The sequence below is a fragment of the Pteropus medius genome, unplaced genomic scaffold (assembly GCF_902729225.1).
Source record: "Pteropus medius unplaced genomic scaffold, Ma_sr-lr_union100, whole genome shotgun sequence".
Taxonomy (NCBI): Eukaryota; Metazoa; Chordata; class Mammalia; order Chiroptera; family Pteropodidae; genus Pteropus; species Pteropus medius.
Window position 1 is genome coordinate 27706235 of NW_024354502.1, and position 27040 is coordinate 27733274.

The window sequence follows — 27040 nt, forward strand, 5'->3', positions numbered from 1 at the left end:
TTCCCTGTCTTTCCACGCTCCCCCACCTTGCCCCTATGCCCTTCACCCCTATCAGCATCCCCATCCTCTTCCCTCCCCATGAACCCAGGGAGGAGGCAATCCCTGGGAGAGACCATGGCGGTTGGGAGGAGGCTGAAATGGATGCCCTTTTTCCACCCATGTTTTCAATGTCAGAGAGGTGACATTTCAGGACACCTCTCCGACATTCCTAAGATACTGAGAGGTCTGCTCACCTTCTCCAACATTAATTGCAATCTCTAAACCTCAAACTTGGGATGTATGAAGGGAATTAACTGGAGATGAGATGAGGTGGGCTTTGATTTAAAAGTCACACCATCGAGAGCCTGTCACCACCAAGGGGACCACCCCAGTCCCACCAGGGCCATTAGAGGCATTAAGCACTGATGAGATTATTTATGAGTTATTACCACCATGTGCAATATGAAATAAAACTATCCTAATCTATACAATGAAATAAAGGGGTTCATGAAAGTTCTAATTGCTCATATAATGACTACTGTGATACTCTTTGAAATATCAAGACAATGTTATGTGTATTTGTGAAACACGTCAGAAAACCAGCATTTCCCCTTGAACCCCCCCCACACACAGTCACTCTTCAGGCCTTGCTGGGAAATGCTACCACTGGAAGGTCAGTTAGGTGGGGACCAGAAGGGTAGGAAGGGTCTATCTGGAGAGGGGAAAAGGGAGGAAGGAGATGAGGTCTCCAGCCATTCCCATTGACCCAGAAAGCCTCTTCCACTGCCTGCCATTGTCTATTCTCCACAAGCTTCTTGAACGTGGAGTAGCTGGAAGGTCACATGTCTGGGATCCTCTCACTGCCAGCTGGTAAAGTCACCTACCCACTTCCAGTGAGCTTTGGGGCAAACAGCTCCTCTCATGCTTTGTCCCCAGTCTCTGCCATCTCCCTTATTGTCCAGCCCAGAGGCTGCTCACTCAAGAGAAGACCCAAGGCCTGACCTCTGGCCTCTGCAGGTCCACCAGTAAGAGCAAAGAAGGGAACCCCTTTGCCTCAGCCCAGGGCCGGCAAGAGTTTGGACTGAGAGGCTCATTAAAACTTTTTAATAAGCAATTAACTCAAGGGATGCAAGGGATGAGCCCCTGGGCCGGTCTGGAACTCCTTCCTCCCAGCAGGGAGCCTGGCAGAGAAAGGCTGAGTGGGTGGGCACAGTGGATTCAGACAGTTGGCCTGGGGCCTCTTTCCTCATCCCCTGGGTAAATAAACAGCTCCAAGTGGGCAGAAGGGCTGAGGCCTGGGCTTCCCTTGGGCCCGGGACTCTATATCAGTTTTCTGTTAAGGCTGCAGACAGATGGGGGGCACAGAAGCCCTCTGAGTTGGGGGCCTGTTAGAGATGGAAATGTCCCCTTCCAGTGAGGTCCTCGGGTCACAAAGTGTTGGAGACCCCTAGGAGGGGCAGCGCCTCCCATCTCCCTACTTTCTGTTCCACCTGCCAGAGTCCTGACCCAATCCGGGCCATTCTCCCCACCACTGTCCTCGGAATACTGGGCTGAGGGCTTGAGCAAGACAGAGCTGTGGAAGACAGGAAGGGGCACTATGGTTTCAAGGTATAAAGTGTCATTGCAACTGTACACCTGCTCATACAGAGCCCTAGTTAGATCCAGGCCATGGGGAGACCCAGGGCAGGAGAAATGCCTGATTTGGGGCTCAGTGGGCTGACCAGTCTGCCTAAACCATTTGCTGGCTCCTCCCTATAATCTCCTGGAGCAGAGGTGGCACTGCGCCTTGTACAACTTTGGGGGGCGCCATTTATACAGAATGCAACATGGTTGTCATGGAGAGACTGGATCCTCACTCCACCTACACTTTCCAGCTTGTAACAGCACATTCTCCTGTGCTCTCCCTGTTCCTTCAGGCTCTTGAGCAACAACAAGATCACTGGGCTCCGGAATGGATCCTTCTTGGGACTGCCCCTGCTGGAGAAGTTGTAAGTGCTGGGGCAAGGTGGGGTGGAGGGGTGGAGGATGGATGGAGGTGGGGCAAGAGCTCAGTCCAGGGAGGATGAGGAACACTGGTTGGTAAGGAGCACCACAACCCAGAACCTGCCTACTCTGCAGGGCCCAGAGTGAGACCCACTGGGACCCTGCCCAGGACTTGACCACCAGATAGAGGTCAGAGGGAGACTGGTCTGAGAGAGAGACTGGCTCCTTCACCAGTGACAGCAGAGAGAAGTAGGGAAACCTCATGGTCTAGGCAGGGATGAGGCTAAGGGAAGCTCATTAACGCTCTTTAATGAGCAATTAGCTATGAGGGCTGAGCCCCTTAGCTGGCCAGAAGCCTCTGCCCCCTCCCAGCTGGGGGCCCAGAATAAAGAAAGGGCCGAGGGAGGATTTAGTGTGACTGAGACCTCTTTCCTCCTTCCCTAAAAACAAATCAACAAACAAAGCCCCAAGGGGCCAAAGCCCAAGGCTGAGGGTTGGGATAAGTGATCATATCCAAATCCCCCCACTCCTCCCACCCCCACCTCCTACCCCTCTGCCCTGGTTTAGAGCTGCAGCCGCAGCCACAGCAGCAGCAGCAGCAGCAGCAGCCTTCAGGCTGCACTGCAGGACCCAGCAGCCTGGCGTTGGACTCAGGAGGGCCCTGCCAATCCAAAAGAACCTTCTTCCCAAAGTTAGGGACCTGACTCGGTCACAGGCAAGTCATTTAACCTGCCAAATGAGGGGATTGAGCCAACCCCCCTCCCCCCCCACCCCCAATTCCCTGTTGAATTGGCACGCTCCAGAATCCAGCCTGTACAACATCTCTGGGGCCTGTCTCCTCCACCAGAGAACTGGGCCTATCATCCCTCTTGGAGACTGATCCTCGCCATCTCCTTGTCCTCCAACCTCATTTCTCCTATGTCTGCTCCCACCCTGCTGGGCATGCCCAAGTCCTCCAGCAGGGCCCCTGCCCCTTTCTAGTATCATTTTGCCTGAAAGGCTTGAATTAGTGAGATTGAGGGTACAAAAGAATAAGGCGGAAGGAAGTCTGCTCTGAAAAAGCCGAAGAGATTACAGTCTAGTGGAGACCACAGACAATGCCCTATATGTTATAGTTAAGTAGGTCGGAGTTTCCGTGAAGTCCAAAGGAGGGATCAGTGAAGGCTGTTAAGGAGAATAGAGATGCAATATCTAGGCGACAATGAGTTTAGATATTTAATCACGACCACAGTCTTATGAGGTTATTTCTACTACACCCACTTCACAGAGGAAGGGAAAGCCTCTTCCCCAAACCCACCACCCAACGCAGCGAGGAAAGCTTGTTGGCCTGGCTAGGTTCGGTGTGGATGGGAAGGCAGAGCATGTTCTGTTTGATCTGGGGGATGTTGGGGGTAAGAGGGGGTCTCGGGATGTTGACCATGGTGTATGCACGCAGCTCCGTGGCCAGGTCCCTCTGACCATCTACTCTGCAGGTCACAGATGGGTGGTCTGGGCAAGTAGAAAGAGCTGTCACCAAGCTGTTATTTAAACGTCTCCTTGAGCACCAACAAATAGGGCAGATTTTATCCTCCCGAGCAGTTAGGATTCAGGAGCTCTGATTCCTACGCTCAGCCCAGACTTGGTCTTAGAGGGCTGAGTGGCAAGAAACCAGACACTCCTTCTAGGATCTTTTGGAGGAAGACAAACCACAGCTGCCTCTCCAACCCTTTGCTTTGCCCCACCAGGGCCAGTCACTGCCCAGAGATATTCTCTCTTCTCAGCATGAGCGAGCACTGCTCTGAGCCTTCCGTGGCCTCACTGACACTTTCCCATCTTTATTCTCTCTATAGTCAGAGACCCACTGGGTCTGCCCGCTTCTCGTCCCTCAATCTCATGAGGGTAGATTTTCTGATGAAGGTGAAAAGATGGCCCTTTCCTTCCCACCCATGCCGACATACTGAATTGGATTCCTCCTCAGCACTCTGTTTCTGGTCACCACACAGCAGGTGCATGCAAAACACAGGAGGCAGTCAGAGAGAATAGTCAAAGTGGGAGAATCGTCAAAGGACAATGACTAAATCCTGAGTCATGTGAGATGGAAGCGGGTGCTGGGCATGAGAAAGGCACTCGAGTGAGAATTCAAGGTCCTCAGTTTGAGCCCCTGCTCTGTTAGGGGCCATTCTAGTCATTCATTCTAGAGAAATTTGTTGAGCCCCCTTTGTTTATTATATTTTATTCATTTATATATAATAGATGTTCATTTATAAATTATAAATCTCCTTAATTTGGGTGCCAAGCTCTGTTCTAAGCATTGGGAGTGAACACAATAGACCAAGTGCCTGCTGTCATGGAATTTACTCTCTACTAATGGGACCTAGAAAATAGCAAATCACCATATAATATGCCAAGAGGTAATAAGTGCTACAAACTAAAACAAAGCAGAGTAAGGGAGAAAGAAAGCAATGGGGGGTGCTATGTTTTGTAATGAGATTAAGGAAGTCCTGATGACAAGGTGACTGAGCCTGAGACCTCAAGGGAGGGAGGAATTGGGAGGAATCTGGAGGGTAGAAAAAGCAGCAGTTAGCAAGGTCCTTGGGTCCAGAGTATGCCTAGTGAGTCTGAGGAACAGAGGGCCGTGTGACTGAGAAGTAGTCAGAGATGAGGTCAGAGTGATGCAGGGGTGGGCGCCAGGTTTGAGGCTTCAGTTTCATCTGTGAAAGGGGGATGGGGTAGGGACAGGGTGATTTGTAAGGTGCATTGTGGGTTTAAAATTCTGTGATCCTTGGATGCATATGTGTGATATCCACAAGACCTTCATAAGGAGGAAAAGATCAGAGTCCAGTGATGTGTGGCCAGGCATTCCAGAGGAGGGGAGGCCTCTGGGCAGAGGGAAGTGCTGTGTTCAGCAGGTGCCCATGCTTCCCAGTGATGGCAAGGCAGTGCAGGCGCTGGAAGAGCCCAGAGTCTCCAGCCTGGCTGATCACCACTGTATCAGTCAGGGTTCTCCAGAGACGTGGAACCAATCGGAGGCTTGTGTATACCTTTATATAAATACGTAAAGAAATTATTTCTTTATAAAGAAAAGAAATTCATTTTAAGGAAATAGCTCACATCATGTAGGGACTGGCAATTCCAAAATCTGTAGGGCAGGCCTACTGGCTGGAAAGACAGGCAGGAGTTGATGCTATAGTCTTGAGACAGAATTTCTTCTCCGGGAAAATAGTATTCACTCTTAAGGCCTTCAACTGATTGGACGAGGCCCACCCATATTATCAGAAGTAATCTCTCTATTTAAAGTCAACTGATTGTAGATGTTAACCACATCTACAAAATACCTACACAGCAACACCTAGATTAGTAATTAATTATATTACTGGATGCAATAGCCTGGCCTAGTGGACATATGAAACTAATCATCACAACCCCTGACCCACTACCCCAAAGATGGGAGAGATCCTGGGCCCTGCTACTGGAGATGCTAATTCATCAGGTCGGAAGGGGCCTGGGAATTTTTACAAGATATACAGGCGATTCTCATGCTTATCCAGGACTGGGAACCAGTGGACCAGATGACCCCTAGACTGTGGGCCTATTCATCACAAATGAGACGCCTTGGCCTGGCATGCAGTTGGTGCCAGGAAACACTGATCTCTCTGTCCTGTCAGGCTGAGACATCCAGGCTTGGGCAGCTGAGTCCATGGCAGCGTAACGTCTCACAGTCCATAGCAAAAAGTCCCGTGGGAGGGTTGGGGCCTAGTCTAATAACTGAAATGGTAGGTCTGGGCTGCTTCAGCAAATGCTGGCCTCTTCTCTCTGTGCTGAGCGCCCCTCTGGCCTCTAAGAACAGGCCCAGTGTAAGTGTGGGGAGTGGGGAGCAGCTCTGCATGGTACCTGTTTTGCAAGGCAGGGCTCTGAAGCTGGGGAAGGGACAGAAAGGGCGAGGAGTGGGAATGTGCCTGAGATGATCCCATGCTCCGGAGAATCTGCGGGTGAGGACAGAGATGGGGTAAGGGCGGGGATACACTTTCATCAGTCAGGCAGGATGGACAAGAAAACCTGAAACAGGGTCCAGCAAAGGCAGTTCATGGCCAGCCCAAGGAGTGTACAGAAGAGCCCAGACATGTGTGATGGCCTGTCTCTGAGCCCTCCTCTCTGTATCCCGCCACCCCTCAGCATGGATAAGCCTGTTTGTTGCCCGGTGGAAAGACCTTTGGGGTGACTGGGGGAGGCAATAAAAGGGCGCAGAACTTAACTCTGGAGTAATAAGAGGCCTGGGACTGAATCCTGCCTCTGTCATTTACCTTCTGGGTGCCTGTCCAAGCCTCGGGTTTCTCACCTGAAAAATGGGACAATGCATGACTTCACAGATTGTCATTGGAATAGATGAGTTCATGTAGGAAGAGAGCCTCGGCAGCTTGGGCTTTCAGCAAATGGCCATTCCCTTCTTCTTGGAGGAGTTCCAAGTTGTAAGATATTTTATGTCCCTTATTGTGTAGGATTTGTGCAGAGTTCCCCACCCTTGGTCACGCAGTCAGGTAGATGAAGTGGAGATGCTGAAAGTACTGGAGGCTAGCTCATTCCTCCGGTGCCTCGCATCTCTATCAAGATCCCCCACCATACGCATTCAACAGGGCGCAGAGGAGCAGTAGACTTCCCAGGGCTCTGCAGGCTCCCCAGTCATAGTAAGCCAGCCACAGGGCAGATGGTCCCCGGAAGAGGCTGAGGGAGCAAGACTGGACGTGCGTGCGAGCGAGGGTTTCTGTGTGGACACCGCCCCCAGAGGCTGTGCGCGCCTGGAGGAAAGGGCCCGGGGCGGGGAGCTTGCTCGGCCTCAGAATGATTTGTCATTGCCTAATGAGATTAATGAGCCCAGGGGCTGGTATGCGGGGAGCTGGGACACTCATTAGAAGCAGATGCTCATGGGAATGGTGGCAAGTGGGGGCCTGGGGGTGGAGTGTCGTTCACCAGCCAGGTGGTTTCCATTAATCTGTGGGAGGGGCCAAGGGGGCTCTGTCCCTCCTCCCCTTCCCATCCCCCCCGACACTGGGGAGGAATGCGGCCGAGAGGCTGCCCTAGGCTCTGGCACAGCTGAAGGCTGGGAAGGGAGGCTGATGGGTACCGGGACAGACCTCTTGCTTGCTGTTGTAACCCCAATGCCTGGCACAGGGTATGTGTTCAATAAATCCCTATTGGATGATATCAGAGATGAGAGAGGCTGGGGGTCTGGGCGTGGGAGGGAGACTAGGACAATCTTGGATTTAGTCCTGACAACCAGAATCTCTCCCTTTTCTCCCCCCAGACAACCTCTATAAGTGGGGGGGTGTCTTTGCCCCCTTCTCAGCCAGCCCCCGCTTTCTAATGAACTTTGGAAGTCATGGAGGGCCCAAAGAAAGCTGCTCTGTGGCCTCCAAACCTATAATTTGGTTTTCAAACCCACAAGCAGGGAGGTCTACTTGGGCCAGAGGGAGCCAACTTTGTGTAGCCCCACCCTGTCCAAATGTGGTGCACACACACAGACAGACACATGCATACACACTCACACACTCACTCTCTTAACAGCTTTAGTGGGATGTAATTTATATACCATAAAGTTCACCCATTTAAAGCAGACAATCCAATAGTTTTTAGTATATTTACACAGTTGTGCAATCATCATCATAATCTAATTTTAGAATATTTTCATCATCCTCAAACCTTGAATCATTAGCAGTCACTCCTCAATCCTCCACCCCCTATTTCCCAGGCCTGAGCAACTACGCATATACTTTCTGTGTCTACAGAGTTGCCTATTTTGGACATTTCATGTAAATGGGATTACGCGGTCTTTTGCAACTGGAGTCTTTCACTTAGCATAACGTTTTCAAGGTTTATACATATTATATATTATATGTATATGTTATGTACATATTATAACATGTATCAGTACTTCATTCCTTTGTATCTCCTAATAATGTTCCTTGTATAAATATAGCACATTTGTTTATTCATTTATCAGTTGATGGACAGGGTTTTTCCTCTTTTTGGCTTATTGTGAATAATGCTGCAGTCACTATTCCTGTGTAGGTTTTCGTGTGGACGTATGTTCACTTCCTTGGATATATATCTAGGAGTAGAATTGCTGAGTCACATGGTAACTCTAACTGCCGAACTGTTTTCCAAAGTGGCTGCATCATTTACTCTCCCATCAGTAATGTATAAGTGTTCCAATGTCGCCACATCCTTGTTAGCACTTGCGATTGTCCTTTTTGTTGTAGTCATCTTAGTGCATATGAAGTAGTATCTCATTGTGGTTTTGATTTTCATTTTCTTAATGACTCATGGTGTTGAGCATCTTTACATGCATTAATTGGTCATTTGTGTATCCTCTTTGAAGAAATGTCTTTTGCCCATTTTTTCATTTGGGTTATTAGTCTTTTTATTACTGAGTTGTAAGAGTTCTCTATATATTCTGGATAATAGTCCCTTATCAGACATACGATTTGTAAAAATTTTTCTCTCATTCCGTGGGTTGTCTTTCACTTTTTTAATGGTGTCCTTGAAAGAGCAAAAGTTTTAAGTTTTTATTGTCCAACATATCAGTCTGCTTTTTTTTGTCATTTGTGCTTGCACACTCACTCTTACACAATCAGTTTCCTAGCTTCTGTTTTCTCAAGAAGGGTATAGAGTAATGATTTGCTCCCAGATATCCCCGCTCCACCCCGACTTTTGCCAGAAGGAGTCCTTGTCCTCCATATTGGAATAGATACAGGGAGAGTGCTGCCAAATCAAGGGAGCGGGTCTGGATTGGGCAAGGAGTAGGAGGGAGAGGAGGCTCCATGAATCCGCTACACCTTCTCCAGGTTCCAAGACCACGACTCTGTGGAAGCCTTCCACAACACAGAAACATCTATTTGTGCATCCTCATGACCCCACCAAAGAGATCATGAGGGAATAAGATTAGACAATCCAGAGCAGGGGTTCATAACCTGCGTTCCACAAGTCCCTGAAATCATACACACAATATTGGGTGTAGTACATATTTCTGGGACAGAAGTCCATAGTCATCATCACATTTTCAAAAGGATGTGCTTAGCGAAAAAGCTGCAGAGCCATTGACCTATAGGGGCCTCACGGGTCCAAAAAAAATACCCAAGTTCCTCCTGCCACTAGAGAGGGCACAGCCCCAGAGCTGCTTCCTCTACCTTAGGGACCAGGAGGCATCAGCTGCTGTGTGTGGGCCTGACTCCACAGGGTTGTCAAAGCTCAGCCCAGCGAGCAGCCCCTGGCTTGTGCCCTTCAGGAGAGGACCCAGGACTTACTGGTTTGGGCCAGCAAGCCAACTCCTGAGGGCACTGAGAGGCTGCCTTGGTCACCCCAGAAGCTACCCTGCAGGCACGAGGCAAGGGGGAAGGAGTGCCAACACTTGGTGGAAGCTCCCCTCTCAGAAGGCCCCCGGCATGGCCTGGCTGCAGGAAATCCAGGGCAGGAAGGGGCTGGGGCTCAGAGGGCCGCCTTGCTCCCATCTGCAGAGCATCAGTGGGGCAGGCGGGGTGGGAGTTCTCGAGGGGGGCCAGGGAGGAAATGAGAATAAACACAAGTGAGCTAGAGGGAAGGGGCGGGGGGCTGCGGCTTCAGCCCCTTGGCAGCCCATGAAGGGAAGTGACACAATGAGGAATGTGTTTCCTTCTGCCTGTCCCCCGCATGGGGGTGGGAGGCAGAGCCCTGAGAATGGCCAGACCCCAACAGGGGCCAGGGGGCACATGCTAGAACAGCATCGGAGGGGGGACTGAGAGGGCGGGGGTCTGAGCAGCAAAACGGAGGGGGTATGAGCAGGAAGGGCCACCCTGGGCAGGCGGGGCACTTATCCAGTCCTCTCCAGTCTCCACTCTGCAGTAGTGTCCTAGGGTCTGCATACTTGCACATTCCCCATGTGTGCCCAGCACTGGGGCACCTCCCAGCATGCCTGGGTATGGAAGCCATCACTCCTCAAGGAAGCTGGCTCCTTCTGGTGGCTTTCTTTTATTTCCCAAGGGGATTCAGGGTTATGGAGGCCAACTGAATTGTTGGTTGGTACGAGAGGGAGCTGAGGCATGAGAACCCCTGGCCATGGGCAGGACTAAGCAGGGTATTTCATTGCACTGCAGATAGTTCTCTCTCTCTCTCTCTCTGTCTCTCTGTGTCTGTCTGTCTGTCTGTCTGTCTGTCTCTCTCTCTCTCCCTGTCCTCTCTTTCTCTCTGACTGTGTGTTTATGTCCCCAGCTGAGACTGTCAGTGAGAAAACAGGCCCCCTGGTAGGATAGCACCTCCCCATCCTGGACACCCATTTCCTCTCCCCCACAGCAGGGAGGCAGCTCAGTTAACCCCCTCCTGCCCATAATCCAGAAATGTCCCTGAAGCTTTGGCAGGCAGGGCCAAGAGGCCCCTGCCTCAGTCTGGGCTAGGGGGGTGGCAGGAGACTCTACCATCTTTTGTCCTGTCTGTGACCTGCCGGAGCTCAGCCCTGAGTTGGTACTTCCCTAGCCACTTTCTCTCAGCACTGCGAGCTCCTAGAAGACCCTGGGACGGGAGGGGAAGCAAGGACTGAGGGGCCAGGTCAGGTGATTTATAGCCCTGCCCTAGAGTTGGACCCGGGTCAGCATCCACGCAATCATCAATCCATTGCATGACCTATTTCCTCACTTGTCAAATGGAGAGATCTGTAGGATAGCTATAAAAATACCTTCCAACACTCAGACTCAAGAAGATTTTACTTTTGTAGATCAATTTTCAAGACCAGGACACCCATTTCGAAATGATTCTCACAACAGCCCCATGAGATACTTAGGGCAGCTCAGAGGTGGAGCCATGATGGGAGACCAACGCCTCCTGACTCCTAGTCCAGTGATCTCGCCATTCCTTGTTTCCCCATGTTCTGCTTCCTCATCGAGGCCCTTTCATCCAATCTCATGGCATCTACGTTCTCCCTGATGTCTTTAAGCCAGTACCCCTTATGTCAGGCAGGAAGGCTGAAGAGTCCTGTTCTTCATCCAGCCTCCTAACCAGTACTGAGGAGAGCCGGGATTTAGAAGGAAATCAGATCCCAATACTTCTGGTGGCAGTGAGACTACCCAGACCAAGGGGAGCAGTGTTGTCCCGAGAGCGGGAGAGGTGTGAGGGCCTCCCCACTTGCCTCCCACAGGGACCTGAAGAATAATGTCATCAGCACGGTGCAGCCCGGTGCCTTCCTGGGCCTGGGGGAGCTGAAGCGCTTGTGAGTGGCATGTCCTGCCCCCCAAAACCTCCCAGCCCATCCCTTCACCCTGGAGAAAGTCCCATGGATCCCATGAGCAACCACCCTTCCTACTCACCCCCACTGACCCTTCTTCTCACCCACCCATAGCTGTCCCCACTCCAGCACATTGATTGGAGATATACATTTCAAACCCCAGCCCCATCTCCCTCCTTTTTCACACCTCTCCCCATACAAGCCACAGCCACACTTGTGTGTCCCTCATAAGCTGATCTGTGTGCTACCACATGGCTGACTTGCTGAGGTTGTATGTGTCTCTCTAGAGATCTCTCCAACAATCGGATTGGCTGTATTGCCTCTGAGACCTTCCAAGGCCTCCGTAGGCTTCTTCGACTGTGAGTAAGGGGCGAGGGGAGAGGGAAGGCTCACCCCAGAAGGAGGGTTTGGGAGGAAGAAAGCTGCCCCCAAACCTTACAGGTCTTCACTCACCCCTCCCTCCTCTGGCACTGGCACTCAGACTGTTCCCTACCCCCTTGCAGAAACATATCTGGAAACATCTTCTCCAGTCTGCAGCCTGGGGTCTTTGATGAGCTGCCAGCCCTTAAGCTTGTGTGAGTATCTTTCCCCAGCCCACGGAGTCCCGCTTCGTTCCTCTACCCAGGAGGGAGACACCTAGGCATCCTGACCACCGTGGCCAGCCTTATGAGTAGGCAGGACAGACAACGGCTGAAACTCCACATTTGCCACGCTGGGGCACACATGCCCAAGTTTGCCCTCTCCCGCCTCAGCCCCTTCCTCGGGTTCCTTCCCTACTCCTTGAGCCTACATTTCTCTGCTCTATTCCGTGGCCACTCTACCCACTCTGCAGGGACTTTGGCACCGAGTTCCTGACTTGCGACTGCCGCCTGCGCTGGCTGCTGTCCTGGGCCCGGAATCACTCCGTGCAGCTGTCGAGCGCACACTCTGCGCCTACCCCAGTGCCCTACACGCCCAGGCCCTGGGCAGCCTCCAGGAGGCCCAGCTGCGCTGCGGTGAGCAAATCCTCGCCCTGCACTCCTTCCGGGGACCCTGCCTGCCCCTCAGGCCCCAGCCTTCCTCCTGAAGGGCCCCAGTGGCTTGAGGCCCCCTTTGCCTGAAGTGTTTCTGAGTGATGGGCATTTCTCCAGGGCATCCTTTCCCCCAGATCCCATTGGGGTCATCCTCCATCAGCTTTTCTAAACTGCCTTTGGGGATGCTGCTTTATGTTTTCATTTGGTTTCACCTCTTGGGGTGACAGTTGTGCTGTGGAAAGGAGCACTTTTACTTATTTGTCCAAGACCCTCTTGCTGCTCCCCTGTGCTCCTATCTCTGCAGACTTTCTCCTGCCCCCTTTTCCTTCCCTAGGCTCCAGACAGAGGGGACCTGGCGCTACCCCTACCGTACCCCCCAACACCCGTGCAGGCACACGTGCTTTTGCACTCAGGCCCCACTGCTCATGTCTCCTCCCACAGAGGGGGCCCTGGAGCTGCATACGCATCACCTCATCCCCTCCCTACGCCAAGTAGTGTTCCAGGGTGACCGACTGCCCTTCCAGTGCTCCGCCAGCTACCTGGGCAACGACACCCGAATCCGCTGGTACCACAACCAGACCCCAGTGGAGGGCGACGAGCAGGCAGGCATCCTTCTGGCCGAAAGCCTCATCCATGACTGCACCTTCATCACCAGGTACAGGCCCTGCCATCCCTTCTCTGTCAGGGCAGGGGGTGAGAGTGGCCAGAGCACCCACTGCCCACCTTCCAAAGGAGCTATGCCCAGACACATTCCTGAGAGTATGTCATCTCTGTAAGAGTGTGCATGTGCATGTATGTGTGTTTATGGAAATCCAGGACTAAGTCACAAAGAGTCTAGATAAGGGATAGGAATTAAATGCCTGATAGAAAAAAATAATTATATCTGACATTTCTTTAGAGCTTTTACAATCTATGTAGCAGCTCTCACCTATAGTATCAGACTTAATCTCTCCAATGGACTTGCAACAGAGGTATTATTATCTTCATGATAAAGATGAGGAAATTGAAGCTCAGAAAAACGGTGTCATAGGCCAATCAGAATTGAAGGAGTATGTACCTGTATTCCTCCCTCAGTTAAAGAATGAATAAAGAACCTGAAGCTCATGCCCCACACGCCCTGGGGCAGGGTGCCTGTGGGTGGCCAGGGCAGGGGCGCTTAGGGAGGGTGGTGTGGCCTCGAGAGTGCCTCAGCGAGCCAGCCCTCCGCCCCTACCCCCCACCTGCCCACAGTGAGCTGACCCTGTCTCACATCGGTGTGGGGGCCTCAGGCGAATGGGAGTGCTCCGTGTCCACGGTCCAGGGCAACGCCAGCAAGAAGGTGGAGATTGTGGTGCTGGAGACCTCCGCCTCTTACTGCCCTGCCGAGCGCATCGCCAACAACCGTGGGGACTTCAGGTTTGGAGTGCTCTGCTGCCCCCAGAGACCCAACCACCATCCCTGACCCAATCGTCCAGACCTCCCCAGCTCCTACATCTGAGATTACAGGTGCCCAGGGTCTCCCCATCTGCCTTAAGATGGAGAACACACTTCCTTTTGTCATTCAGCTCCAAGTCCTGCTGTTGTATTTAGAGATCTTATCTTTTTTTGTATAAAATTATCACCTGAGATGTGCTGAGCAGAACGAAAAAGTTTTTATTTGCTGCCTTACATTAGTAGTTTACATAGCCCTCCCACACAAATGTCGCATTTAATATCCCAATGGCCCCCTCAGTTAGGAAGGACAGATGCCATTCCCCCATTGTACAGCTGAGGTTGCGGAGGCCCAGAAAGGATAAGTGATTTGAATTCAGGACTCAGAGTCCAGTTCCCATAGCACCATGACAGCACTACAGAACAAACAGTTAGAAAAGAAGATGGAGCTTGGGAACCCCGTGAAGCCTGGCCCAAAACCCCTCTTCTGGATCCTTCTGCCAGCTCTCAAGGGGTCTGGCATCACAGTTCTCCGGCAAGGGAGGGTCCCTTACCCTGAGGAGCTTGGGTCATCCACAGCTTCTGCCTCTGCCCCCAGGTGGCCTCGAACTCTGGCTGGCATCACAGCCTACCAGTCCTGCCTTCAGTACCCTTTTACCTCTGTGCCGCTGAGCGGGGGTGCCCCGGGCACCCGGGCCTCCCGCCGCTGTGACCGAGCTGGCCGCTGGGAGCCAGGGGACTACTCTCACTGTCTGTATACCAACGACATCACCCGGGTGCTCTACACCTTCGTGCTGGTGAGGCTAGGACAGCAGAGGGGTGGGGGCACCCCATCAGCTCTGGTCCTGGGGAATGGGGAAGGAAGAAGCCTCACAGCTGCTGCTCCACTCCTTGGGTGTGCAGTGAGGGGCTCTGGTTCTTCTCCTCCAGCTTTCCTTCTTCCAGGGGATTCAGACCCCAAGGCCACACAAAGGAAGTATGGGCAAGCATCTTTATCCCCCAACATAGCAACGGCAGTCTTAAGGGGGAAAACAAGGACAGCGGGAGGTCATCCCATTATCCTTGGGCCAGTGGTGAAAAAATTTGTGAGGCCTTGAGTTATGATGAGCTCACTCCTTACATGCGCCTCTCATCTTGATGAGACCTAGCCAGTATGCTCGACCACTCTCCCTAGGCACTATCGCCCTGAACATCAGCACAGAGGAGGGGTCCCCTGGGGGCAGTTCTGAGGGAGGAGGAGCAGACTGGATGATCCTCTTTCTTCCCTAATACCCCCAGATGCCCATCAATGCCTCCAATGCGCTGACTCTGGCCCACCAGCTGCGAGTATACACGGCCGAGGCCGCCAGCTTCTCAGACATGATGGATGTAGTCTATGTGGCTCAGATGATCCAGAAATTTTTGGGTTATGTTGACCAGATCAAAGAGGTGAGATTCAACTGAGCCTCTGGGACCCCTTGAAACCCTACCCACAAACTCTACCGTTTGCTCAATCCTCTCATACCCCAGCCCCTGGGTCCCAAACCCCATTCCTGCCTCAGTGACTCCCCCACCTGCCCCTCCAGCTGGTGGAGGTGATGGTGGACATGGCCAGCAACCTAATGCTGGTAGACGAGCACCTGCTGTGGTTGGCCCAGCGCGAGGACAAGGCCTGCAGCGGCATCATAGGCGCCCTGGAGCGCATTGGGGGGGCTGCCTTGAGCCCTCACGCCCAGCACATCTCTGTGGTAATGTGGGCCAGCTGGGAAGGAACTCCTTGGGGGGCCTGGCACTGGGAGGGACCTTAGAGTCATCCAGGAGGGAAATGCTTCTCTCCCAGGCAACAAGTCCTCCAAGTGTGTACCTGCTCTGTGCCCAGCTAGCAGGAACACCAAACTTTTCTAGGTTCCCAGTCCCATGGAACCAAATCCTGAGTCATCAGGGCATTGCAAAGAGAGGGAGTCCAGTGACACCAGAGAAGTTATGCACGACTTTATGGTGGGGAACCAAGCTGTAGGGGGTCAGCACTTTGATGGAGTTTGGAGAAATGGAGACTTATGTTCCCTGAGAAGAGGAGGATATTTCCAATGGTGGGTCATGAACCAATTAACAACCATGGCAGAGCATCTTCTACGTGCAAAATATTCTGCTGGTCCCTTCGGGAGATACAGGATCTTGGACATGGACCATGCTCTGTGGCTTAGTGGGGGCAGCAGAACTAGTATGTGTTAAGAGGGGAACAAGACACAAGGTGGGGTGTGAATGAGTGGGAGGAAGAGCCTTAGGAGGGAGGAGGAGGTACCATGATCAGGGGCTAGGGAGACTCCATGGCAACCATAAGATTGGCAAGGCCTTGAGAAGACAGTGAGGAGTAAAGGGTAGAGGGACATGGCCTGAGCAGATCTGCAGAAAGTGGCTGTGCAGTCTCGGGCTGGAGAAGGCCAAGGGAGGGCCGACATATCTCAAAGGGTGGAGTGACAAGTTCCCTGTCCCTAGAACTCAAGGAACGTGGCACTGGAGGCCTACCTCATCAAGCCACACAGCTATGTGGGCCTGACCTGCACCGCCTTCCAGAGGAGGGAGGCAGGCACGCTGGGCGCCCGGCCTGTGGCGCTGGGCCAGGACCCTTCGCCCGAGCCAGAGCCCCTGGCTGATCAACAGCTCCGCTTCCGCTGTACTACTGGGAGGCCCAACATTTCTCTGTCATCCTTCCACATCAAGGTGGGCACTGGGGCAGGGAAGATGCTAAGAGGGGAGGTGCTGAGATGCAGGTGCCTGGTGGAGGTGGACAGTGTGAGAGGAGGCAGAACCCAGAAAAGGGGAGAGGGGAGGCAGGAGGAGGGGGCTGGAAGACATCAGTCCTAGTGGATCTGGGTGTTTCTGAGGAACTCCTGTGTCCCCCCAGAACAGCGTGGCCCTGGCCTCCATCCAGTTGCCGCCGAGTCTGTTCTCATCCCTTCCGGCTGCCCTGGCTCTCCCAGTCCCCCCAGACTGCACCCTGCAACTGCTCGTCTTCCGAAATGGCCGCCTCTTCCGCAGCCACGGTAATACCTCGCGCCCTGGAGCCTCGGGACCTGGCAAGAGACGTGGCGTAGCCACCCCTGTCATCTTTGCAGGAACCAGTAAGGGACTTAACTCCCCATACCACCTGGGATCCCTCCCAAGTGTTTGTCCTGTGTCCCTTCATTCTGCCCTTCCCTAACCTACAGTGGCCCCTAACGCCCCCATAGAGGTGGCAGAAGAGGTGGCCCCTCACCATTTCCAAGGGGACGGGAGACAGAGACGTCCAACAAAGAAAGGGATTTGTAGAGAAAAGGCTTGGATAGACACTGGATTTTATATCCCAGATTTGCCAAATTTCAAAAGGGCCATAAGCATAAACGCTTGACCTACCTGGGCTTCTCTCCCTCCCACCTTCCTAACCATGTGCCACCTCTTCCTTTCTTCACCTAGGTTTCTGCTCCCTCAGCATTACCTTCTACCTTCTTGTCCCTGACCCCAGCCCTAGAATCCTCTCTGTTGGGGGCGCATCGCCAGCACTCTTGGCACTTAGAGTGGGCCACCTCCCAGTGCTTTTATTTTGATTCGCCCTGGTGTTTCTCCAGTTAGACTGAGGACCTGGAGCGGGGCATGTCCTCATTGGGCCCAGCCCACACCTGGCCCAGCGGTGTTCCATGTCTGCTCGGTTGCTGCTGCTTAGTTCCACCCAGTCAGCCTCCCACGACCTGGTTCATGCCTCTGTGGACTTCCCTTCCCCCTGTAGGTGGCTGTGGCGTGGGAAACCTGACGGAGCCAGTGACTGTTTCACTGCGGCATTGGGCTGAGGGGGATGAACCTGTGGCAGCTTGGTGGAGCCAAGAGGGGCCAGGAGGGGCTGGGGGCTGGAGCTCTGAAGGCTGCCAGCTCCGTTCCAGCCAGCCGAACGTCAGCTCCCTGCACTGCCAGCACTTGGGCAATGTGGCCGTGCTCATGGTGAGTGTAGTGGGACCGAGGGGCGGGAAGACCACGGAACAAGGAATATGTGCAAGGTGGAGCAGGGTTCTCTGATCCCTGGGCCCACAGAGATATACAGAAAATACAGCAGCTTTCTCAAGCCTCATAACTGTCAAGACTCATAGGGAAATGTCCTTCTGGTCTCCCCCTACACCTTTCATCTTTCTGGAGACAGGGAGGTCCTGCCTCCACTCCCGCATTCAAAGAGAGGGATCTGGAACAACCCAGCCTGGTCTTCACATCCTGTGCTCTCTGAGACCAAGATTGTTAAAGTGGGGCGGGGGAATTGGGGAACATTTCTCCTTTCTGGTCACCCTCCTCACTCACCGCCATCTAGTTCCCCCTCCCTCACTACATTTCACACCCCGCTTTCCCAGATGCTCAGCAGGCATGCAGCTGTATTATAGATAGAAGCTTCCCCCTCTTTCCTCATCTCTGATTTTCAGGCTGGAGACCTGAAAAGACCCTAGAAAGGCGGGCAATAGATTATTAAAACGATCTAGAGCAACTTTCTAAGAGTGGATGTTGTGCTTACATCTTTGTTTATCCAAAAGGACTAAGCTGAGGACCAAAGCTAACCAGGCTTGGGAAGAGGAAACCTGGTGGGGGCGGGGAGGGGCAGGACTCCATGGGGCAGCCCTTTCTCCTGCCTTCCTAGTACTCACTTCCTCTTTCCCACTCTTTCCAGGAGTTGAATGCCTTCCCCCGGGAGGTGGGGGGCTCAGGGGCAGGGCTGCATCCAGTTGTGTACCCCTGCACAGCCCTGCTGCTGCTCTGCCTCTTCTCCACTATCATCACCTACATCCTCAACCACAGGTGGGAGCTCCTGCTGGAAGGGAGGGTGTGGTGGGAAGGCTGAGGGTCTCACAAAGTACTGGCAAGTGTTCCTTTCCCAGGTGGGTCCACATGACATTCCCAGGCTCTTGCCGAGCATTTTCTTTGAAGGTCCTGGGGTTGGAAAATACATTTTGGAGGTTAAAGCCTTCCTGCCCTGGGCCTTTTATCACATTCACACACATGCATGCACACTGATATCTGCTGCTCCCTCTTTGGCCCTTCCAACGGCTTTGAGATCCCATTGGCTTGAACTTAGGCTGGGTGGCCCATTAATTAAAGACTGTTTCTGGGACAGCTCCATCCACGTGTCCCGGAAGGGCTGGCACATGCTGCTGAACCTGTGCTTCCACATGGCCATGACCTCCGCCGTCTTTGCAGGAGGCATCACACTCACCAACTACCAGATTGTGTGCCAGGCAGTAAGCAGAAGGGGCTGGGGGGCGGGGGGAAGCTCTAAGATTCGTGATAACAGCCTAGGGACAGAGTAGGGAGGTGCAGAAGAAAAAGGGTGTTCACACTAATAGGCCCCAGCTCCATTGTTCTCTCTGTGTCAAGTCTTACTTGTGAGGGGAGGAGGACACAAGAGTAGATGGTGGCCAGGAGCAAAGAAACTGGGAGGTGGCTCTTCAAAGTGGAGAGTGGGGACCTGCAATGGAGGAGAGGTCAGGGGCCAACCAGATAGCAATAACAGGGTCATGGAGAGGAGAAAACCTTGGGGTATAAATAGAGAGGGTAAGAGCAGGGACAGAACCTTGGGGTGAAGCTGGGTGGAGTTGGGGGCTGGGAACCTGGGAGAAGTGGGAGCACACTGCAGGGCTGAGGCTCTGCAATGGCTCCAGTGGTAGCAGCCCAGTCCCGCAGCCTCGGTGCCTTGATCCTGCAGGTCGGCATCACTCTGCACTACTCTTCATTGTCCACACTGCTCTGGATGGGTGTGAAGGCCCGCGTTCTCCACAAGGAGCTCACTTGGAGGGCACCTCCTCCACAAGAAGGGGACTCTGCCCCACCTGCTCCCCATCCCATGCTCCGGTACATGCTCAGCTTTGCAATGGGGAAGGGCTCAGAGGAGGGCATAGGACATCAAAATCTGTTTTCTCAGGGAGGATGCGGGGTGGGTGTAAGGTCCTGAGAGACCACTCTCCAAAGACAGAAGAGGCAAGGTCCTAGGCGTCAGCAGGTTGCCAAGGTCATGTAGTGGGTACATTCTTAGGGCTTTCCAGGCATGACAAAGCCAGGGAAGAAAGTGACTCCAACAAAGCAGGGAAGGGCACTGAGCAGGGATCCTGGGAACCTGAATGGCATACCCAAATTCTGTACTGTTTAGGGTGACAGAGCAATTCTAGCCTCTGTCCCTTAGAACAGTCTTGGCCAAGTCCCCTAGGGATCAACCAAGACTAGCGTCCCTAGCAAAAAAAAAAAAAAATTATGACAATTTAAAGGGAAAGAGGATGGGCCAGAAACCTGGAGTCAAGGGTTCTGAGCACCTGGTTCCTCCCCTATGTTTCCCATCACTCTGACCCCCAAACCCCATTCCTCTCCAGGTTCTATTTGATCGCCGGAGGGATCCCACTCATTGTCTGTGGCATCACAGCTGCTGTCAACATCCACAACTACAGGGACCACAGCCCCTAGTGAGCACGATTCCTGCCTGACCCAAACCTACCCGCCCCAGCACCAGATGCCATCCACTCCACTGGTGGGGCACCTGCCTGGCCCACCCAGCCAGTGACCCCACCCAAGCCCTTGCATGTTGACTAAGCCAGTCTCTGTCAACTCACTTTATTCTCTATATCCCCAAGCACCCAGCCTATGAGCCCTGCCTCAGACATGTTCCCCATCCTTATCCACTGCTTGTGTCTCCCCTCAGCTGCTGGCTGGTGTGGCGTCCAAGCCTAGGAGCCTTCTACATCCCAGTGGCTTTGATTCTGCTGATCACCTGGATCTATTTCCTGTGTGCAGGGCTGCACTTGCGGGGTCCTCTGGCACAGAGCTCAAAGGGGGGCACCAGCAGGGACTCCCTGGACCCAGGAGAGGAGCTGAGGGGTTCCACCAGGCTCAGGAGCAGCGGCCCCCTCCTGAGTGACTCAGGTTCCCTTCTGGCTACCGGCAGCGCAGGGGTGGTGACGCCTGGGCCCCCAGAGGATGGCGATAGCCTCTATTCTCCGGGAGTCCAGCTAGGGGCGCTGGTGACCACACATTTCCTGTACCTGGCCATGTGGGCCTGTGGGGCTCTGGCAGTGTCCCAGCACTGGCTGCCCCGGGTGGTGTGCAGCTGTCTGTATGGGGTGGCGGCCTCCGCCCTGGGCCTCTTCGTCTTCACCCATCACTGTGCCAGGCGCAGAGACGTTAGGGCGTCCTGGCGCGCCTGCTGCCCCCCTGCCTCGGCCTCAGGTGCCTCACTCCGGGCTGAGCCCGCCACCCCACAGGACGGTTCTCCAGTATTCGGAGAGAGGCCCCCCTCCCTGAAGTCCTCCCCGAGCAGCAGCAGCGGCCATGTGCCGCCCCCGGCCCCCTGCAAGCTTACCAACCTGCAGCTGGCCCAGAGTCAGGTGTGCGAGACAGGAGTGGTGACCCGTGGGGAAGGGGAACCAGAGCCCGCAGGCTCCCGGGGAAGCCTTGCCCCACGCCACCCCAACAACCTGCCCCACGGGCGCCGAGTGCACAAGAGTCGGGCCAAGGGGCACCGTGCAGGGGAGGCAGGTGGCAAGAACCGGCTCAAGGTGCTGCGTGGGGGCATGATGGCCGGGGCCCCTGAGCTGCTGTCCAGCGAGAGCGGCAGCCTACACAACAGCCCGTCCGACAGCTATCCAGGCAGCAGCCGCAACAGCCCAGGCGCCCGCCTCCAGCTCGAGGGAGAGCACACGCTCACGCCGTCTGAGGGCAGCGACACAAGCACTGCGCCGCTCCCCGAGGCGTGCCGGCCGGGTCAGCGCCGCAGCGCCAGTCGCGACAACCTCAAGGGTGGCGGGGGCAGTGCACTGGAGAAGGAGAGCAAGCGCCGCTCGTACCCACTCAACACAGCCAGTCTGAATGGCGCTCCCAAGGGCGGCAAGTACGACGACATCACCATGAGCAGCGCCGAGGCGGCTGGCAGTGGCTACATGAAGACGGGCCTCTGGAAGAGCGAGACCACTGTCTAGGGCGAGGGCAGGTGACACTTTAGGACAGGCTGGGCACACAAGCTTGTTATCCTGGCTTCTCGGGGGCCCTCAAAGACGTCTATCGGTACGTCAACAGGCTTGAGGTGGAGGTGCCGAGGGCTGCACCTGGGCTCACCAGCTTTAGTCCTGCAGGCTGGGGAAAAGGAGAGGCAGAGGCTTGCCACTGGTAAGAGAGCCATCTCTCTGGGGTAGCCATAGACAATCCCAGGGCCACAGGCATCACACATTTCCGTCCCAGCCCAGGCTAGTTTTGGCAATTATGAGTGCCATCCAGGGTAGTGGGGAAGGCCCTGTTAGTCTGTGGAGTGATGAACAGAAGGGCACAGCACAGCCCAGGAAGGCTTCTCCCAAGATGCTGACCACATCTTGTCTGCACTGCCTCACTGGTGGGCATCAGTCTTGTCAGGAAAACAGAGATGAGAGCTTGAGTAAAATGTTCTCTCACTGCCCTCCTCTGTTGTCAGCCATCTGTGCCTAGATCTTAGGACTTCTCCCCGACCCAGTTTTTGCCTAACTAGGGAGCCAGCCTAGCAGATGAGCCAGGTGACCAGGACCAATGGGAAGTAACAAGGTGCTGCTTTTCAAATTAACTATGCAAGAGGAGGTGGGGCAGTGTGAAAGGCAGTTTGGGAGATCAACTAGTCCTGCGGAAGGGGGGCAGGTGCACAATTAGGGAGGAACACTATTCCCACAGGATTGGTACACACCACACAGCAGGGCTCCAAGGTGACACTTAAGGACAAAGCCAAGGTCCTACACCTAAGAAGCTGACTCTGTCAGATGCCTGGGGATAATTTGAGGGAAGTAGAAAGTAGTGCTTAAATTTGGCACTGAAGTTATTCATGCCTTAAACCTAGTCCTATAAACAACGAAGAGGGGCTCCACCGCAGGGCTGCAGGTGGTGTTGGAGAAGCATTTACTAGTTCAATTAAAAGACCTATGTCCCCAGTCTCAGCGTTCCAACACCAAGGGACTGAGGAAGAGTACTTCCCTGCCTCCATGAGGCCATGTGGAAGAGCTATTTCAATCACTTGATCTCTAGCTCTATATTACGGAGAAAGCTCCAAAATATCAAACCAGCTTCCTGCCTCACAGAAGGCCAAGCCAAGTCCTCCAAAGTGGTGGGCAGGGTCCCTGCAGCTCCCCTGGGGCCTGTGCCTCCACTACTTTTAAACACCAGCACTCATATTTTCCCCCAACCTAAAAAGCAACCACCAGCCTTTTACTACAGAAAGTTGAAAGAACCTGGGCTCTTGTGAAGAGTATCATGAAAACAAGGCCTGGTCCAGGTCCCTTCCCAGTCTTGATGTTACCCCAGCCTGATCACCCAGGTGAAAGAAGACATGGGGAGGAAAGAAAACTCACACACCTTGGGATGGATCCTGTTATTTATGCTTGCTGCACAGACAATATTAGACAGGAAAAAAAAAGAAAGAAAAAAAAAAACGCTTTGTATTATTCTTCCACATATGCTGGCTGCTGTTTACATACCCTGCCAATGCCTTAGCACTGGAGAGCTTTTTGCAATACGCTGGGGAAAGGGGAGGGAGGGGATGAAAAGTGCCAAAGAAAACATGTTTTTAAAAGCTCGGGTTTTATACAATAGAATGTTTTCTAGCAGATGCCTCTTGTTTTAATATATTAAAATTTTGCAAAGCCCTTTAAGCTATAACCTTGCTCCACCCATGGTCCTTTTGTTACGAGGTAGAGGATCTCATGACACCATGCACATGAACCCACGGCCTATAAAAGGACACAGGGCAGTTGCCCAGTTCCTGTCCTCTGAAGGCTGATACCACTGGAAATGCCAATTGCTCCACACCAGCAGGGAGGCCCCATCAGGCCTGCAGCAGCAGTGTATCCAGTTCAAACCAGGAGCAGGAGAGAGCCTGGCCCTCTCCCAAGAGTCTAAAAACCACCCCACAGAATGTGAGCACGTGCAACTTGCTCTCTGGCACCAAGGGAGGGGACTTTCTCCGACCTAAGCGTCCTTAGGTCCTTCTGATTTCTACTCCAGGATCTGGGCTCCAATTAACTTCAGAACCTGTCTTGGTTCCTTTAAACAGGAAAGATAACACCTAAGGACTTGTATATACTTATTTCTCTGGATATGACAGGCCTATTATCTGGCTGCTGTCAGAATGGGGTGAAGTGCCCTCCCCATCCTGATGTGCATCAGGGAGGATTGGGACCACTCATGGCAGCAAACTGTCTAGCAGCTTGGGCTCTCTGAAAGTCCCTAACTTCCTGAGGGGTACGCAAATATTGCTCTATTTCACTATCAGAAATGTTCTCATCTCCGGTGACTGTGGAGACAGGGGGTGTAGGACAGACCCGCTTTGGGGGCTTCAACATGCAGGGTGGGAGGAGAAGGGCAGGACTAGCTGATCGCTTCCTCTCAGGAAAATCTAAGGAACTATTCCCCACTTCCTCTTTTCCCTGTCCTTGCCCCTGTCCCATCCCCTGCAATTCCTTCTGGGCCTCCACTTCTGCTGTTCCTTCTCGAAAGGCCTTGCGGATCAATGTGTGGCGGTGCTGGAGCAGATCACCAATGTACTTCACCACAGACCTTTTGTCAAGTTTCAGAACCTGCAACCAGGCCAGCTGCTCAGCCATCCGCAGCAGCACAGCCAGCAGCTCCTGTAGGCGGGAGGAAGCGGGATAGGGCAGGTCCACATTTGCCAATTTACAAAATCGGGCCAGGGAACATGTCAGACGATCTGAAGGCTGCAGCGACTGCCAAGCCAGGAAAGTAGCAGCAGTGATAACAGGCAAGGGATGCCGCCCAGTCACCAGCCACGTCTCATCTGCCAGCTCCACCAACTGCAGTGTTCGTGACAGCATCTTCTCTTTGTCTTCCACATATTTGGCTGGCACAGATGGGGAGGCTTGGAACAGTTTGAAGCTGAAATAACCAAAATGAGAATCTAGTCTCAATGCCTAATGGAGCTGCTCTTCCAAAGTGAGAAAGAGCAGTCTGCTCAAGATGGAAAAGCTGTTCTAGCCTCTTGGGAACACTCAAGCTTGCTTTCATACAGGTACTGAGATAAAACAGGAAGAGCCTTCTGCTTTTGAGGTGAAGGTCAGGAGAATGCAGAAGGTAGCTAACATTTGTTGAGCACCCTGTCAGCCATTATTCTAGTGCTTTACAAATGTTCTTTAATCTACTCTACATCCTGCTATATGCATTTACAGTTTAAAAACGTGCCCATAATCAAACAAGCTTCAAACCCCAGACTATTTGACACTGATAGCCTTTGCTTTCTACTATATTTGTCAGAAAAAAAGAACATAGCTAATTTAAAAAAAAGAATTAGCTTCTAACTGCAGCTCTGCCATCTACTAATATTCTTTTAGCTCCATTCAAAGATGATTCCACTGGGGCAAGGCTGTTGCATACAGCCATGCAGGCCATGCACAACATAAGTGGTACAATTCAGGAGCCCTGTGCCAAGGCCAAGACCTACTTTCCTACATCATTAGGTTGCTGTGAGGATAATAGGATTTGAAAATCATAACATTCTAGAAATGTAAAATGGGATTAACCTTATTAGTACTAGGCACAGGAAAGGGAGACAGCCAAAGGTAAACGGATTCAGTTCTAAGGACTCATCCCATCCCAGTGTCTCCCACTAGGCAGGTACCTGCTACAGTAGGTCTTCACCAGGTCTGTCAAGCAAAGAGATGGCACGTCCAGCCCCAGGAGCTTCACTATCTGCATGTAAGTGCCAGAAAACACATCCAAATCTGCATACAGCAGGGTGCAGATGGTTCCCATGGTTAAGGGCCAGTTATGCTGCCGGCAGGTGATTAAGACGCAGCACCCAACCAACACCTCCTTCTTTTGCAGTCTGGCAGCACGAATACCAGAGTGTCGGTATGCCTGTTTATAGTAAGCAACTGCTGTGTCCTCAAATGTTGATGGTAACTGCAAAACTCGACAGAGGTCCCTCACTCGGCAGAGACCTAAGAAAAACCACAGCAAGAGTTAGCGGGGATCAAAGGAGCTCTGTGCAGCTCCTAGCAATTTCTGCTAAACCTGCCTCTGATACAAGATGCACAAATAACATATAGTACCTTTCTACAATGACAGCAGTGACACTTAGTGAAGTCATTCTGAAAGCACAAAGAAATTTGTGGAAAGAAGTCACATTTCAGCCCATCATTTTTTGGAGGCTGGTTTGACTCAGGGCCAAGCCAAAGTCTACCTCAAACATATCCCTGAACAAACCCAAAGCTTATACTGAATTGATCCCTCTCCTAGAACCATCCCTATCTTTTACTTCTAATTACCATGCTCTTCTACTCTACCTAACATGGTAATACTGAAATCAAGAAAAGCAAACAGATGGGCTGAACCATCAGAATTTTCTTTAAAGTCATTGTAACATAAAAGGTTGATTCTCACCTCGTTGTTGACTGCGACTAACTTGTTCATTTTCTCCTGTGCTTCGGGAGTATGTCACTTCTGTAAGAAAATGTACAACAAATAGGTTGTTCAGCCTTTATGCACCAGACCCCTGCTCTCTCACTACACAAAGCTGGGGAGAATTCAAATCATTATGCATCTGCTCCTTTCTCATAGAAGGTGCCCATCTATGCACGTTAAAAGTCTCTGATTTTCTATGTCCACAAGCTGCATCAAATACACAGAGACTGAGGAAGATTGGGGCTGCACTAAAGAGGCTCCAAGTGTTCCAGATTTTCAGAAATTTCAGTACAAATTTGTATCCTCCTGTAAATCAAATCCAGGCAATTTTCCTGGCTGCAGATTTTGAGGGCTGCACGGGTCTGGGACTTGGAAAGCAAAGAAAGAAAGATGTTTTGCCAATCAGTGCTAAAAACTACTTCGGGTTAACAATATGTGCTGTATTTATAAAGAATTGATCCACAATCTTTCCTCTATGACCAGACTAGGTAAGTTGAGTGGAACTTTCTCTTTGTTTCATTTATTCAAGGTTTATTATACCTCCTACTTTATATGCCAGATAATGTACTAGATACCAGGAAAACACATGAATGGCGGTCCTTGACATCCTGCAGCTCACTCGTTCACTCTAGGTCGTTTTCTCCCATATTTAAGTGTGTACGTGACAAGGAGTGGGCGGGAGATAAGAGGAACCTAATGTCAATCGTTCTACCGCCCCAGGCTGTATCCACACCTCCCCGGAAAGGCTGGCAGAGGTACCTCGGAGGTTACCCTCCTCGCTGAAGGTGGTAGTAAGAACTCCCTCGGTGACCACGCAGCCGCAGTCAGAGCACACCAGCTGGCTCTGCGAATAGTGCGAATCTTCCACCAGCTCAGTGGAGCCGCAGTCGGGGCAGCGGCCTCCGCCCGGCATCTCACAACCTGTCCGGTGCTGCGGAGGCTTTCCAATATCCAGCCCCGACGTCTGCCACAACAATCGAGCGGAAACAGAAACCAAAGGGGGAGCCTTCTAAGGGCTGCACCTTTCTCTTCC

The 27040-nt window shown here is 52.6% G+C and overlaps 2 protein-coding genes across 2 annotated transcripts; one reads left to right on the plus strand and one right to left on the minus strand.

Annotated features, from left to right (window-relative positions):
- The first annotated feature begins 1576 nt into the window (after positions 1-1576).
- On the plus strand, positions 1577-23237 carry ADGRA2 (adhesion G protein-coupled receptor A2). Its single transcript, XM_039853761.1, is given in 20 exon segments — positions 1577-1587; positions 1896-1967; positions 11099-11170; positions 11473-11544; positions 11689-11760; positions 12018-12097; positions 12100-12180; positions 12640-12853; positions 13429-13593; positions 14207-14405; positions 14887-15036; positions 15174-15335; positions 16084-16308; positions 16493-16709; positions 17351-17559; positions 18269-18396; positions 18713-18836; positions 19301-19446; positions 19959-20048; positions 20285-23237. Coding segments are annotated over 20 exon segments (3762 nt in total). The 3' UTR covers positions 21558-23237.
- Positions 22949-27040, minus strand: BRF2 (BRF2 general transcription factor IIIB subunit). Its single transcript, XM_039853484.1, has 4 exons — positions 26767-27040; positions 25987-26046; positions 25223-25544; positions 22949-24483 (listed from the first exon to the last, which is right to left on the minus strand). Exons 1-4 carry the CDS (start codon positions 26918-26920, stop codon positions 23754-23756), a joined length of 1266 nt encoding a protein of 421 aa, XP_039709418.1. The 5' UTR covers positions 26921-27040; the 3' UTR covers positions 22949-23753.